Source organism: Typopeltis vanoorti, chromosome 7, assembly GCF_054136105.1.
Source record: "Typopeltis vanoorti isolate ZY-2024b chromosome 7, IOZ_Tvanoo_1.0, whole genome shotgun sequence".
NCBI classification, from domain to species: domain Eukaryota; kingdom Metazoa; phylum Arthropoda; class Arachnida; order Uropygi; family Thelyphonidae; genus Typopeltis; species Typopeltis vanoorti.
The window spans coordinates 55,331,787-55,347,247 of NC_143555.1; the positions used below are offsets into that span (position 1 = coordinate 55,331,787).

At 35.1% G+C, this 15,461-nt stretch overlaps 1 protein-coding gene across 1 annotated transcript in view; it reads left to right on the plus strand.

Annotated features, from left to right (window-relative positions):
- Positions 1-15,461, plus strand: part of jar (Myosin heavy chain 95F jaguar) — a 517,008-nt gene that overhangs the window by 352,422 nt on the left and 149,125 nt on the right. The window contains exon 18 of the mRNA XM_090395608.1: positions 10,903-11,053. Within this exon, the coding sequence (XP_090251734.1) occupies positions 10,903-11,053 (151 nt within the window). The remainder of the gene's footprint in view (positions 1-10,902; positions 11,054-15,461) is intronic.

The window sequence follows — 15,461 nt, forward strand, 5'->3', positions numbered from 1 at the left end:
CCTTCTTTTCCTTGATTGTCATTGCCTGAATATAACATTTTGTATTTATTGCTCAGAAAGATCTCACCAGTTTTGGTCTTTTTTGTTTCAGTCACCCCTATTATGTCGATCTGGTACTTATCTAATTCCTCGGTTAGCTCCATTTCTTTGCCATTCAGACTTCTTACGTTGATTGTACCAATCTTTAACTCTGGTGATGTTGAGTTGGGGTTTGTTTTCAGATTTGTTCCAGTAGCTGACTTTTCGCTGTTCGCCCTGGTTCCCTGGCGAAAACAACGGGGGCCTTGTTTAACCGGGCGATGCCCCAGCCGGCATGAAATTTTGTCATGTTGTACCATCATTTTTTATTTTGGTTTAACCAATAAGAATACAATTTGGTCGGCTAAATCCCAAATTGCCAGCCCATCCTCGTTCGTTCAGTATCAAAGTAGATACCCAACAGGATGCACCACGAGAAGGTGAGGATTGAACATTAGGTCAGAAGCCCTGGTCGGTTCTCCGCATTCCTTTAAAGGCTATGTGGAGGTCTCCTCTCAGTTATACAGCTTTGACCCTTAAGCACCCCTAAATTTCTCTAAACCCCCCCCCCTTTACTAATGTATATGTTTCTGACATCTAAACTTTGCAATCCACAAACCTTCAGTCTATCCTCACAGGTCATGGGGAGCATTCCACAAATCATTCACACTTTAGATCACTCACTTCTGAATCCTCGCCACCACATCTCAAAGCCTCATAAAAAGGAATTTCCTTTTACCAGAATGCCAGTGTATTTCTTAACGTCCATGTTATCTTTGAGCTGTTCTGTCCACTTTTGCAATATGTCTTTCGAACTTCACTCCCTGTCCACCAATCCTCTTAAATAATCTGCCTTGTCAGTTTCTTGCACTTCCATCTATGTAATACACAGCTTATAATTTTTTTCATCCTGGAGCATATAACTTTAACATATTGGCTGGTCACCATTATCCCTTGTCCTAACTACTAGTATATTTAGATCATTCTGCAGGATATCTACATCACCTTTATTAGCTATAATAAATTTAGTTTAATCTTTTATCCAAGTGTGAGCAAACAAAGTTTGCGCCTGAAAATATCTTCAGGACTGAGGTAAGGTAGTACAACACCAGGCAACTCGCAGCAAAAGGTGGATCAAGCTCTCAACTCCTTGTCTCAGTATCTCCCATAATGCACAGCACATCTCCTTGCAGACATGTATACTGCTATGCATTAAGGGAAGGGCCACTACCTATACCGGTTTCGACCTTTATTGAGGTCTCGTCAGTGGGAGCCAGGCCTAGAGTGGAGATACTAAGGCAGAAGCAACAGAAGAGGTCATCCTTACCTATAGGAGTTGCCAAAAGGTGTGCCACCTTATTATTAAATTACTCTGGATTTAGAGAAAGATGTTGAAAGTTTATTTTACACTTGGTTAGACTATAATAAATTTAGTTTAATCCTTTATCTAAGTGTGAGCAAACAACGTTTGCACCTGAAAATATCTTCGAGACTGAGAGACATGTATACATGTCTGCAAGGAGATGTGCTGTGCATTATGGGAGATACTGAGACAAGGAGTTGAGAGCTTGATCCACCTTTGCTGCGAGTTGCCTGGTGTTGTTACTACCTTACCTTAGTCCTGAAGATATTTTCAGGTGCAAACTTTGTTTGCTCACACTTGGATAAAGGATTAAACTAAATTTATTATAGTCTAACCAAGTGTAAAATAAACTTTCAACACCTTTATTAGCTGTTCTCCCCAGTTTAGCATCATGGACAAACAACATTCCCTCTTAAATCATTGCCAGTGTTAACTTAAATATTGAACAACAGTAATTCAAATACAGAGCCCTCAACACTAGTCATCTGTCTTCTTTTTTGATTCAATTCAAACATATACTTCTCTCTGATGCCTGTCCATCAACCACCCTCTTATCCACATCACTAGCTTTGCGTCCATTATTGGTTGGTTGGTTGGTTGGTTGTTTTAATAAAAACAGAAATGTGTGAAGAAGCCAATAAAATGAATGATAGCAAGACTGTATATAAAGTTATAAAATAATTAGCAATATTACCAGATACTTTTCCAGAGGAAAAAAGACTGAAAAACACAAATGAAGAGAGAGAAAAAATGTCATTTATAATAAAAGAAGAAATTTTGAATGCAATAAATAAAATGAACTTATCTAAATCACCTGGTTATAATCCTGCTGAACTGTAGAAATATGATGGCATTACAGGCATCATAATATCAATTTTAAAAAAGGGAGATAAATGATGGTGTGAAAATTAGACCTATAATATTGCTAAGTCATAGCTACAAAATCTTCACATGCATTATTTCAGAGCTGGAAGGTCTACTGTAGACCATATTTTTACAGTTAATAGCCTGGCTGAAAAGTACTGAGCATACAACTTACCTATATACTGCAGTTTTATTGACTTCAAACAAGCATTTGATTCGATTGACAGGAACAAAATGATATACATCTTAAAATCTATGGCGTTAGATTCAGAACTACAAACCTTTATTAGGAATTATTATAAAGATACCAAAGCAACAGTCAAATTTAATCAAATAAAAAGACAAATTCGAAATAGATAATGGAGTCGTGCAGGGTTGCCCACTCTCACCAAATTTATTTATCTATTTCGAAGAAATATGCAAATCCATAGCTGAAGAACCAAGTCTACAAATAAATGGTACAAATATCAACCATATTAAATATGCAAATGATATTATTATTATTGCAGAATCTAAAGCTCAATTGGAAAAAACACTAAAACTTCTAAATCAAGAGTGCAAAACTTTGTAAATGAAAATCAGTCTAAGCAAAATTAAAACAATGAAAGTAGGAAGAGATGAGGGGAAAATGTCAATAAACTTAAAAAATCATATATTTGAACAATTAAAGCAATTTACATATCTTAACAGTATGATTACTCACAATCTCAACAACACAGAAACAGTAAAATACAAACTTAACAATGGATGGTGTAATATGAATAAATTAAACAAAATATGGAAAAATAACAGCATCTCAAAAAGCCTCAAACAAACTCTCTAAAACCATTATGATACCTATAGCAACATACGAAGCTGAGATATGGAGACTCAATCTGAAAGAAATGCAGAAAATCAGAGTATTCGAAATGAAATGCTTAAGAAAATAAGACTCACTGGTCAGAGCACAAAACAAATGAGCAAGTCAAGCATGAATTAAACTATAGAGAAAATATCATAGTTATAATTCTTAAACAGCGATTAAGATGGTTTGGACACCTCCAGAGAATATCTTTACTCTCCTTTCAGAGATTACCAAATATAGTTGTGAATGGAATCAGTGGAGGAAGACAATCAAGAGGCAGACCAACAAGAACTTGGCAAGTCTTTGAAGGAAATGTCACAGTTATTGAGCTTCACAGAGATGATAGAAATGACCACAGGTAGAGCTAGAGGGCAAAGATTTGTTCACAGGAGACTTAACCAGTTAAATTTTTTTTTTTCCTCATCCATCAGATGATGAATGGGAAAAAAGATGATGATCAACCTCATGACCTTGGGTGTGCAATCTAATACTGCTTTCCTTATATATACCATATTTCCTGGGCACTAAAGACATCCTCCCCATTTAGTTTCTTGGCATAAAAAAGAACTACCATATTTGCTGGCATATAAGACGCACTTTTTTCCTTTGGAAATAGGTCTGAAAAACAGGGTGCATCTTATACTCAGATATTCACAGAATAGAAGATGTTAAAAATCAACTCAAGGAATTGAAAACTCAGTTAGCTGTAATTCCAGGAGGTCTGACTAGTCAGCTTCAACCTTTAGATGTCTGTATTAATAAATTTAAGGGATTTATGAAGGACATGTGGAATAGCTGGATGCAGTCTTCAGATTTTGAGGTTATGCCACCAGGAAGCAGGAGGAGGCCTAGCATTTTGCAAGTTTGTGAGTGGGTCAAAACTTCATGGGATGCTGTGAAAACTGAGACAGTGGTTAAATCATTTAAAAAGTGTGGCATTAGTAATGCACTGGATGGTACAGAGGACAGTTTGTTGTATGAGGACTCAGATTCTGATTTAGAAGAGGTTTCAAGTGTATCTTCATTTAGCTCTGGAGATGAATTTTTGGGTTTTGATGAAGAAGATTAAAAGGTGGGTACTCTTTCCTAGTTAGATTAGGTATTTGTTGAAAGTAGACCTACTTATTACTTTATATTTGAAATACTGTAAATTCATTATAATATTCAGTGATAAAGTTTTTTTACAAAAAAAAGGTGGGTGCGTCTTATATGCCGGCAAATACAGTATGTCGGGAGGATGTCTTTAATGCATGGGAAATGCCATGGCACTACTCCAAGCTTAAGTTTGTCATAATCACCAGCTTTATAGTTTATCATCACTATATTCATGATATATATATCCAGGAGCTGTACAGAATACTATGATATTCAAGTATTACATGATTAAGTTTGCATTAGTACTAGCTTCCTATTAATAATTTCCTTCTATTATTTGTGAAGGCCTAGTGTAATCACATCTAATAATTTGGTCTTCTGATGTACTTTTAGTTTCATCAATCTACCTAGATCTTGGTTTGTCCTCTCCCATTCTTTCTAAGTAATTATACTCTCTTAGATTATATTTTGTTGTTTATTTTTTTACGGTATATATTAGAACACAGAAACTAAGTAAATAATTAATTTATTAACTTATTGCTGATATTTCGCTGGTGTTATAACCAGCATCTTCAGAGCACAAAAACACAGTTTATTACAATATGCGAGACTATGACAACATGGTGTAATCAGCAGACTGGTTAAACAAAATTGTAGCAGCAACACAAAGACTAGAGTCTTGATTTTTTGGCACCCTCTATCTGGGGGGAAAAAAAAAATAGGCATACTAGTTTTTTCTTAGGATGACTGTCTCCCAGATCTTAGGCAGGTTAATACAGCCATATTTGTTGAGATTTGGAGTGTGTTTCAGGGCTTCTGTCGCCTCTAAGAACAATCTCTCCGACTTACAAGAGTTTCTGTGTAGTACTTTTGTGTTTTTCCAGTTCGGAGAGATTGTTCTTAGAGGCGACAGAAGCCCTGAAACACTCCAAATCTCAACAAATATGGCTGTATTAACTTGCCTAAGATCTGGGAGACAGTCATCCTAAGAAAAAACTAGTATGCCTTTTTTGTTTGACTCTAGACTTTTGTAATAGTTTTTTTTTTTTTTTTTTTTTTTTTTTTTTTTTTTTTTTTTTTTTTTTCAGATAGAGGGCACCAAAAAATCAAGACTCTAGTCTTTGTGTTGCTGCTACAATTTTGTTTAACCAGTCTGCTGATTACACCATGTTGTCATAGTCTCGCGTATTGTAACAAACTGTGTTTTTGTGCTCTGAAGATGCTGGTTATAACACCAGCGAAATATCAGCAATAAGTTAATAAATTAATTATTTACTTAGTTTCTGTGTTCGAATATATACTGTAAAAAAAATAAACAACATGTTTGATGAACACATAAGTCTGTCCACACTCTCTTAGATTATAGTTACTTACCACATTCTGCTTCAAGTTCCTTCTAATATCTTCATTTCTAATGATTCTTCCAGTGATGCCATCCATTCACTGTTCAGTTTTCTTACAGAGCCTTCACATAAGGAATAACTTAAAATGAGCGTGAATGCTCTTGCATACTGCTAATACATATATAACCCTTGATCAAATTCCTGATAGGTATTCCTCTAGAGGTGTACAGGATACTGGGGTAGTTTTATATGATAGTTTACATTATTAATAATTTTTATCTACAATTTTTGCCCAAGATTAGTCTGTTATTTATCAGAACTCAAATATTGTCAGGCCTTATATTTCAATCTCCTAGGATGCATCTGAATACAGCAATTCATCTGTATCTTGGTCCTCTGTGTCTTTCCTCTACCATTCTGGCATTAAGTGAGCTCCAACTACTTCAGGAATTATGCATGTGGTACAGAAAGAGGGAGAACGAAAAAAAAAGTGAATGGTAAAAGGTAAATGACAGAGAAAGAAATTGGTAGTAAGAGGCTGCTGTTGTGTAGAGATACTATGTTACAAGATATACTTAATGAAAATGTGATACAAGCATGTTGTTTCTCAGTTGCAAAGGTCAAAGATGTTAGTGAAACTGTTAGATTGCAGAAGGGAGAAGTGAAAGAGTTGAATATTGTGGCAGTATCGAATGATTTCAGAGGTGATAAATATGCAATGAGAGAAAATATGAAAGAGTTCTAGATGGAAGCAAAAAAAGAAGAGTGAGAAAGTAAAGACTGTGAGTCTGTCACTTCAGTATGATAGGACTGACTTAACAACAGGCATAGTAATTGCTAATGAATCAATAAGAAGATTATTTAGGAGGAATGGTGTGCAATTTATAGATGTATATATAGAGAGAGAGCACTTGAGAATGAAAACACTTGTATATGCCTGATGGACTACATTTGAATGCTTTTAGTTAGATGCTTGGAAAGAATATTGTTCAGTGAAAGATTGGAATTGTAAAATCAGGGAAACTAGAAGTACAGCAATTCCTCAATTAATGCGCCTAATGCATTCTTTAAAACAGGCATATTAATTGAATATAATATCCTATGGGAAAAGGTATAATTCGTTCCTCAAATTTCTTTTTTGACCCTTAATTTTTTTTATAAAAGAATTAGGGTATGTCTCAGGTCCTAGTTAAAGGAAAACCATGAAGCTGAAAGACAATAAAACATATTCTGAATATAAATTTTTTATGGAGAACCTGTGGAACAAGTAAAACATTTCAGCTACTTAGGCACGATTTTTAGTGAAATAGTAAATTAAATATGGAAATAGACAACAGAATCAACAAAGCTGGTATAGTAGGAAGTCAATTCAATAAATTCATATGGAATAAGAAAGAAATTAGTCGGAACACTAAATTAGCTGTATACAAGACAGTATTCAAACTTATTGATCTGAGAGCTGGGTCAGAAGTAAAACACTTGACCAAAGACTAGAGACTGCAGATATCAGAGTCTTGAGAAAGATTAGAGGCGTGAACAGATGGCATCAATGGTAATATCATATTAAAAACGAGGATGTTAGGAAAGAACTTGACATTGTCATCATCCAGGAATGCGTTAGCAGAGCTAATCTCAGGTGGTATGGTCACTTAAACAGAATGGGCGAGAAAAGATTAGCAAAACAAGTGTTCTCTGCCAGGTTGGTAGGAAAACGACCCAGAGGAAGACCAAGATATAGGTGGATTGATACGGTACAAAGTGCCTTAGACAATAGAAATATAAGATCTGATAATGTTGGAGTCTTGACAAGTAACAGACTGATTTGGAGGAAAATTGTAGATAGGAAGTTAGTAATGATGTAAATTTTTCATGTATTACTATCATATCCTGTACACATCATATCCTGTATCAAATTCCTGCCATGTACCCTCAAGGGTACATGGCAGGAATTTGATGATGATGAATTTATTATTCTGCTTCTTAACAAAGACTTGAGCTAACGTAGTTTGGCAGGCATTCTGTTTCTTTTTTTTCATAAAACTGATGGTATGGCCCTATTGCCTCTTCTACTCTTCTGCAAATTTTACTGCTGCTCTCTTCACCAGGGTCAGCCTCTAAGCATTGCTAATTAAAAACTTCGGTTGCACAAAAGATATTTTCAATTTGTTTCTGTGAAATCTCTTTGAGCTTTCAAGTGATTATATTTTCTTCATATTCTTCAGGATCTTCCCGCTGTGCATCTAAATTTAGCATGTCGGAATGGCTCAATATCTTAGAATGATATTTAATTAACTTGGATTCATTTGAAAAGCCTCTAAAATCATTTGCACAATGTAGAAAAATCTGCTTCCAAATGGCTTGAATATTGCTAGCAGTAATTTCATTCGACTTTGCAACTTTATAACCAGGCTGAGATTTCTTTGATTTGTCCAGAAAAGTAAATTCCAATTCCTTCACCATTAAATATTTGTTTGTCACAATAGCCCCCTTCTTACACAGTTTTCTTTAAAATCTCTGGATAATTGCAGCCACTTCCTTATCTACAATTGCAGCTTTGCCTGTGATTAGAACATAATGTAGGCTATTTCTCTTTTTGAAACACTCAAACCACCCAGCACTAGTGTGGAATTCTTTTTTTCATCATTGATAGCCATTTCTTTCAAGATTACAAAGAGATTTAATGCTTTTGGTTTAATAAGGTCAGTGCTTAGCAGGTTCCGTTTTAGGTTACAATCCTTGATCCATGTAGAAAGAAGTCTCTCTAATTCAGTCATTATAATACTTTGATTTCAAGTGTATGTATGATGAACTTAAAGCAACTGATGAAGTTGGTTAATATACAAGGGTAGTCTGCAAAGTTCTCAGGCTCAACCATAGATGACAACACTATCGGCAAGATTTTTTTTTCTAAGTTGATATATCTGTCATAACCATCCATGTGAAATTGCAAGTCATTCTATCAAGTAGTTTGTTTTATACAACTGTCTGAAGCAAAAATGTTGTCTGTATCCCTTGAAATGGATAAAATTGAGTACCGTGCGGTTATAAAATTCTTTGTAAAAGAAGGTTAAACCTCAAAAGAAATTCATTCGAAGTTCACAAAAGTTTATGGGTACTCTTCTCCTTCATTTTGGACAATTAAGAAATGGGCTGCTGAGTTTAAATGCGGCCATACCAGCCTTGAAGATGATCCACGTGAAGGATGTCCAAAAAGTGTAACAATACCAGAAATCAAGTGCATGCACAATATGGTATTGGATGACTGGCAAGTCAATGTGTGTGAAGTTGCTGAGACTATAGGCATTTCAAAAGAACATGTAGGATATATTTTGCATGAAGAATTGCAAATGAAAAAAGCTGTGCACAAGATGGGTGTCATATTTGCAAACAGCAGATCAAAAACGCACTCACATGAAAATCTCTGAACAATGCTTGGTGCATTTTAACAAGAATAAAACTGATTTTGTGTGTTGATTTATTACTATGGATGAGACTTGGATTCACCATTACACACCAGAATCCAAACAGTTGTCAAAACAGTAGAAGCCTGTTGTTCCATGCCAAAGAAGACAAAGTCGGTTCTATCATCAGGAAAGGTCATGGTATCTGTGTTTTGGAATGTTGAAGGCATTTTGTTTATTAATTATCTTGAAAAGGGTAAAACAATAACTGGGGAATATTATTTTGATCTTTTAACCAGATTGTACGAAAAAATTTGCGAGGAAAGACCCAGTTTGCAGAAGAAAAAATCATCTTTCATCAGGAGAATGCACCTGCCCACAAAGGTGTTTTGGCAATGGGATAATTAAGGGATCTGCACTATGAATTGTTGGAATATCCACCCTATTCCTCAGATTTGGCTCCCTCTTCTATCTCTTCCTAAAACTAAAACTCTTCCTCGCTGGTCAGCATTTTTCTTCGAATCAAGAGGTGATTGCAGCTCTAGTGGGGTATTTTGCAGATCTTACTGAGAGCCACTACAGGGATGGGATAACTGGTAATTAGTTTATGGAATTAACAACGCATATAAAGTATATTAATTAAAGATAACTTCAGACATCAGACAGAGTGAAAGTGAACCACAGAACGCGACATCAAATAGCATTGTTTCTAGCTAACATGTATTAACGGTTGTAGAGATATGTTATTCAGTTTTTTAACGAACTTTTTTGATGTTCATGATAGCAATAAATGAACTTGTTTTTTCGTAATTTCTTATACATTGTGCTTTAAACTGTTAGTTATCTTTATCCCTGAAGATGTTAGTCTGACAACTAACGAAACTTGTCAGATTTGTTTTTTAGTACTTGTTTAGTTTTAAAAAACAGTCTTTTTAAATAAAAATGTTGTCACAAAACCGGAATGATTTGATTGAACTTCTTAACCACAGAAACCTCTGCATGATAATAGAATTTTCAGTCAAGAAAGAGTTTATGTGGAACTACAAAGATGGGAATTATGACAAACTTGGGCAGCAACTTAGAGCCGCTTAGAGCAACTGATCCCTCTAAACTTGATTTGAGAGAAAATAAGTCTGTCTTGGCATTTCACACAACTTCTACTGGTCATGATTTACTCTGGGACAGAACAAACATGTCCTATGTTGATAAAAACAGTTTCACAAGAAAATTCAAAAAGGCAGCAAATATGATTAAAATTCCTACATAATGCAATAAAAATCAAGGCTTGATTTTAAATCAAGTTTGGTCAGCGTTTATTAAAAATTTACCCAGTTCAGACCTCAGACAAAGTGATAGTGAACCACAGAATGCGACATCAAATAGCATTGTTTCCAGCTATCACATATTAATGGTTGTATAGATCTGTTATTCGGTTTTTTAAAGAACTTTTTTTGATGTTCATAATACCAATAAATGAACTTGTGTTTTCGTAATTTCTTATAGTTTGTGTTAGTTATCTTTACCCCTGAAGATGTTAATCTGATGACTAACGAAACTTGGCGGGTTTGTTTTTTTTTAGTACTTGTTTAGTTTTTAAAGAAACATCTTTTTTAATAAAAGTGTGGTCACAAAATCAAAGTGATTCAATTGAAAATTCTATTGTTGAGCAACCTCCCGGGACAAGACTGCATTGGTCACTTTCATCAGAGGTAAAATTGCTACTGTAGTTATAGATAGATCTTCTGATGCTATTACCAGATCCAACATGCTGAAATTTTTGAATTTGAATTTTTGAACTTTTAATTTGTGATAACAAGCCTAAAATGGCATTTCTACCGTGAGATTATTTGTATGTATACAGTCATTATTCTGTTAATGCATAATGACTGTATCATTCAAATACAGCATTTTAATTTATTGAAGACTTGACACCTTATTTATTTTTATCTTTAAATTAATATAATTTTTATTTAGGTACATGGGAATAATTAAATTAAAAGCACTTCAGAGTTGCCTTCAGCAAATGAGTTCCATAGTGAATCAGCTTAAAACTGATAAACAGCAGTGCCAGTTTCAAGTACAAGCCCTTTCAAACAAAAATGCACAGCTTATTAAAAAAATAAAGGTATATTTGGAATTAATGTTTTAAGTTACTGCATGTATTAATTTTTAATAGAATATGCATAATTTATGACATTGTTTAAATATTGTAATCTTTTCATACAAAAATTTTTGATTAATAGTTTGAGATATACGTTGATACCATATAAACTTTTATTGCAATTTACATGGTTAACAAATAACATATAATTTGTTTCTCTCGGAAATAATATTGTAACTTGCTTAAAGCTATAATTCAGCATTTTTAGATAATGTAAAATATGTAAAATTCTAAAATCATGTGCCTTTAAATGCTTCGTATAAGAGTTAAAGCTGGATAACTGGGAGGAGACATCCACATAGCCTTCAAGGAATACAGAAAGCAGACCAAGACATCTGACCTAATATGCTTCCTTCACCTTTTGTGGGACATCCCATTACTAGCTATTAATAATGGATTAATGGAAGAAACTAGTTAATAGAAAGCTACTGATAATGTAAACTAAATTATATAGATACTATCATAGTATCTATTTCCATGTTCAAATTTCCATAGCTGCTGCATTCATTTGTGTCAAAGTTTTTGTTCCTAAAACTTTGAAACAAAAAAGAAAATTAGTATACCAAAGTATGCCATTATGTAGCATTATCAAAAGTACTTTAAAAATACACACTGAACAAAGACTGAAAATGAAATAGCCTTGGAAACAAAAATAGTCACATGCATGAAAAGCAATGGTGAACTCTGTGATTATTGCTGATGGGATGATAGGGCAGTATACCAAAATTGGTGTAGGATCATACCATCAGTTCTGTCACGGTTAACTGGGTTCTGCAGATCTTGAGCCACATCTTAGTATAGTCTGTGTCTTCATAATCGTTGTGAAGCCAGAAGATAGTGAAGATTTTAAGATAAGATGAAATAGAAGTCATAGGTCTTAGAAGCCTTTTCCTTGCTTAAAAATGCAAGCCTTCCGAGAAACAGTATCTCCAAATGAGAAGCAACTCTGAAAAATCTAAAATTAAATCATCATCATCATCATCATCAAATTCCTGCCATGTACCCTCAAGGGGTGTACAGGATATGACAGTACTACATGAAAAAATTACATCATTACTAACTTCCTATCTACAATTTTCCTCCAAATCAGTCTGTTACTTGTCAAGACTCCAGTTAGTTTACCATCTTCAGTAAAAATTGTGCCTAAGTAGCTGAAATGTTTTACTTGTTCCACAGGTTCTCCATTCACAACACAGTTGACATTTTCAATGATTCTGCCTATTTTCATTGTCTTTGTCTTTTTATTGCTGACCTTCATACCATATCTATTACAACAGCAACATTATCAGATCTTATATTTCTATCGTCTAAGGCACTTTGTACAGTATCAATCCACCTATATCTTGGTCTTCCTCTGGGTCGCTTTCCTGCAAACTTGGCAGAGAACACTTGTTTTGCTAATCGTTCCTCGCCCATTCTGTTTAAGTGACCATACGACCTGCGATTAGCTCTGCTAACGCATTCCTGGATGCTGACAATGTCAAGTTCTTTCCTAATATCCTCATTTTTAATATGATATTGCCATTGATGCCATCTGTTCACGCCTCTAATCTTTCTCAGGACTCTCATATCTGCGGTCTCTAGTCTTTGGTCAAGTGTTTTACTTCTGACCCAGCTCTCAGATCCATAACTTAAAATTGGTTTGAACACTGTCTTGTATACAGCTAATTTAGTGTTCCGACTAATTTCTTTCTTATTCCATATGAATTTATTCAATTGACTTCCTACGATACCAGCTTTGCTGATTCTGTTGTCTATTTCTATATTTAGTTTACCATCTTCAGTAAAAATTGTGCCTAAGTAGCTGAAATGTTTTACTTGTTCCACAGGTTCTCCATTCACAACACAGTTGACATTTTCAATGATTCTGCCTATTTTCATTGTCTTTGTCTTTTTATTGCTGACCTTCATACCATATCTATTACAACAGCAATTGAATTTAGTCAGAGAATCTTGCAGACTTGTAGCGGATTTATTTAGAAGTATAACATCATCTGCATAAAGCAAAGAGCTGACATTAACATCTCCAATTTTGATATCAGGTTTAATACCACATTCCTTCATAATGTGATCCATATAGATAATGAATAACAGAGGGGATAATGTACATCCTTGTCTCACACCAGATTTAACATTAAACCATCTTCCTGTACTTCCTTCAATTCTAACTGCTGACTCACAACTCAAATAAAGACTAAGTATTGCTTGATATAATGCCCCATTGACATCATATAACTGCAGCGTATTGAATAGCTTCTCTATTGGCACCTTGTCATATGCCTTTTCCAAATCGACAAAACTTAAATACAGATCTTTGTTATATTCCCATGCTTTCTCGACTATTTGTCGTAAAGTGAAGATCTGATCCTGACAGCCTGTATTTGGCCTGAATCCAGCTTGATCTTCACCAAGCTTTTCTTCCACAATTCTTCTCAACCGTTTCTCAAGTATACTTGCATAGATCTTACCAGGAACACTCAGTAGGGAAATACCTCTGTAATTCTCACATTCAGTTTTATTTCCCTTTTTTATATATGGGTACTATGAGAGCTCTACTCCAATCATCGGGAATTCGTCCCTCTGCCCAGGCTTTCTGAACTATGCAGTGCAGCCACTGTAAGACTCTTATACCACCATACTTCAGCATTTCTGGTCGAATATCATCTACTCCTGCTGCCTTTCCACATTTCAAGCCTTTGATGGCTTTTTCTACTTCAAGTATGGATATGTATTCCTGACTGCATGCCTGGTCAGTGTTTTTTATCACTGTGCTGTCATCACTGCTTGTTTCATTTAGCAGTTTTTCAAAGTAATTACTCCATACTTCAAGGATATCTTTTTCCCCTGTTTTCATTTCACCTTTATCATCTCTAATTCCTTTTACAGCACTCTTTCCTCCATTCCTAAGCTTCTTCAACAACCTCCAGAATATTTTGCCACCTTCTTGATATTTATTTTCTATATTCTTGCCAATGCCCTCCCATGACTTTTGTTTAGCTAGTTTTACACACTGTTTAGCTTTCTTACATTTGTCTCTGTATTCTGTAAGAGTAAAAGCTGACTTATTTGCCAGGAACTTTTGATATGCTTTCTTCTTTTCCTTCACTGCCTCTTTAACTTCCTGTGTCCACCAGGGAGTTCTGATTTTTTTATCCTTGCACACAACCTCACCACATGCCTCTCTGGCAGATTCAATCAATGTTTCCTTCAGAGTTTGCCACTGAATCTCCAAGGTTTGATTCCTGTTCTCAAACTCTTTCATTTTCTTTTCAATAATATTTCTGTATTTTAGTCTACAGTTCACATCTGAGAGCTGCTCAACTTTTATTCGCTTTAAAACTTTCTTACATGTTATTCTTTTCAATATGAAATTCAATTTTATCCTGCTCAAGACTAAATAATGATCGCTTCCAATTTCAAATCCTCTGTACACTCTGGTGTCCTGCACCAAGGAGAAAACATCACTATCAACAATAACATAGTCAATGAGACTTTTCTTATTCCTAGCCTCTTCTCTCCATGTGAATTTGTGCATATTTTTATGTTGGAACATGGTGTTAGTAATAACCAGTCCGTGTCCTGAGCAAAAATCCAACAGATATTTGCCATTATTATTAGCTTTGCTCTTTTCTCCAAATTTTCCCAAAATATTTTTGTATGTCTCACAATCATTTCCTACTCTGCTATTTAGATCCCCAACAAGGACCAACTTTTCCTTTTTCATTGTGTCAGTTGCTTTTTCTAAAGCCTCAAAAAATTCCTCCACTTCTACCTTAGTAGAACCTTCTGTGGGACCATAGGCACAAATAAGTCTCATTGTCCAGTTCCCCATTCTCATATTTGCCCACATCACTCTACTTGAGACTGACTGCCATTCAAGAAGATTAGCCTCGTATTTTGTGTTGAATACTATGGCTACTCCTTCTTTTCCTTGATTGTCATTGCCTGAATATAACATTTTGTATTTATTGCTCAGAAAGATCTCACCAGTTTTTGTCTTTTTTTGTTTCAGTCACCCCTAATATGTCGATCTGGTACTTATCTAATTCCTCAGCCAGTTCCATTTTTTTGCCATTCATGCTTCTTATGTCGATAGTACCGATCTTTAACTCTGGTGTTGTTGAGTTGGGGTTTGTTTTCAGATTTGTTCCAGTAGCTGACTTTTCGCTGTTCGCCCTGGTTCCCTGGAGAAAACAACGGGGGCCTTGTTTAACCGGGCGACGCCCCAGCCGGCATGAAATTTTGTCATGTTGTACCATCATTTTTTATTTAGGTTTAACCAATAAGAATACAATTTGGTCGGCTAAATACCAAATTGCCAGCCCATCCTCGTTCGTTCAGTATCAAAGTAGATACCCAACAGGGTGCACCA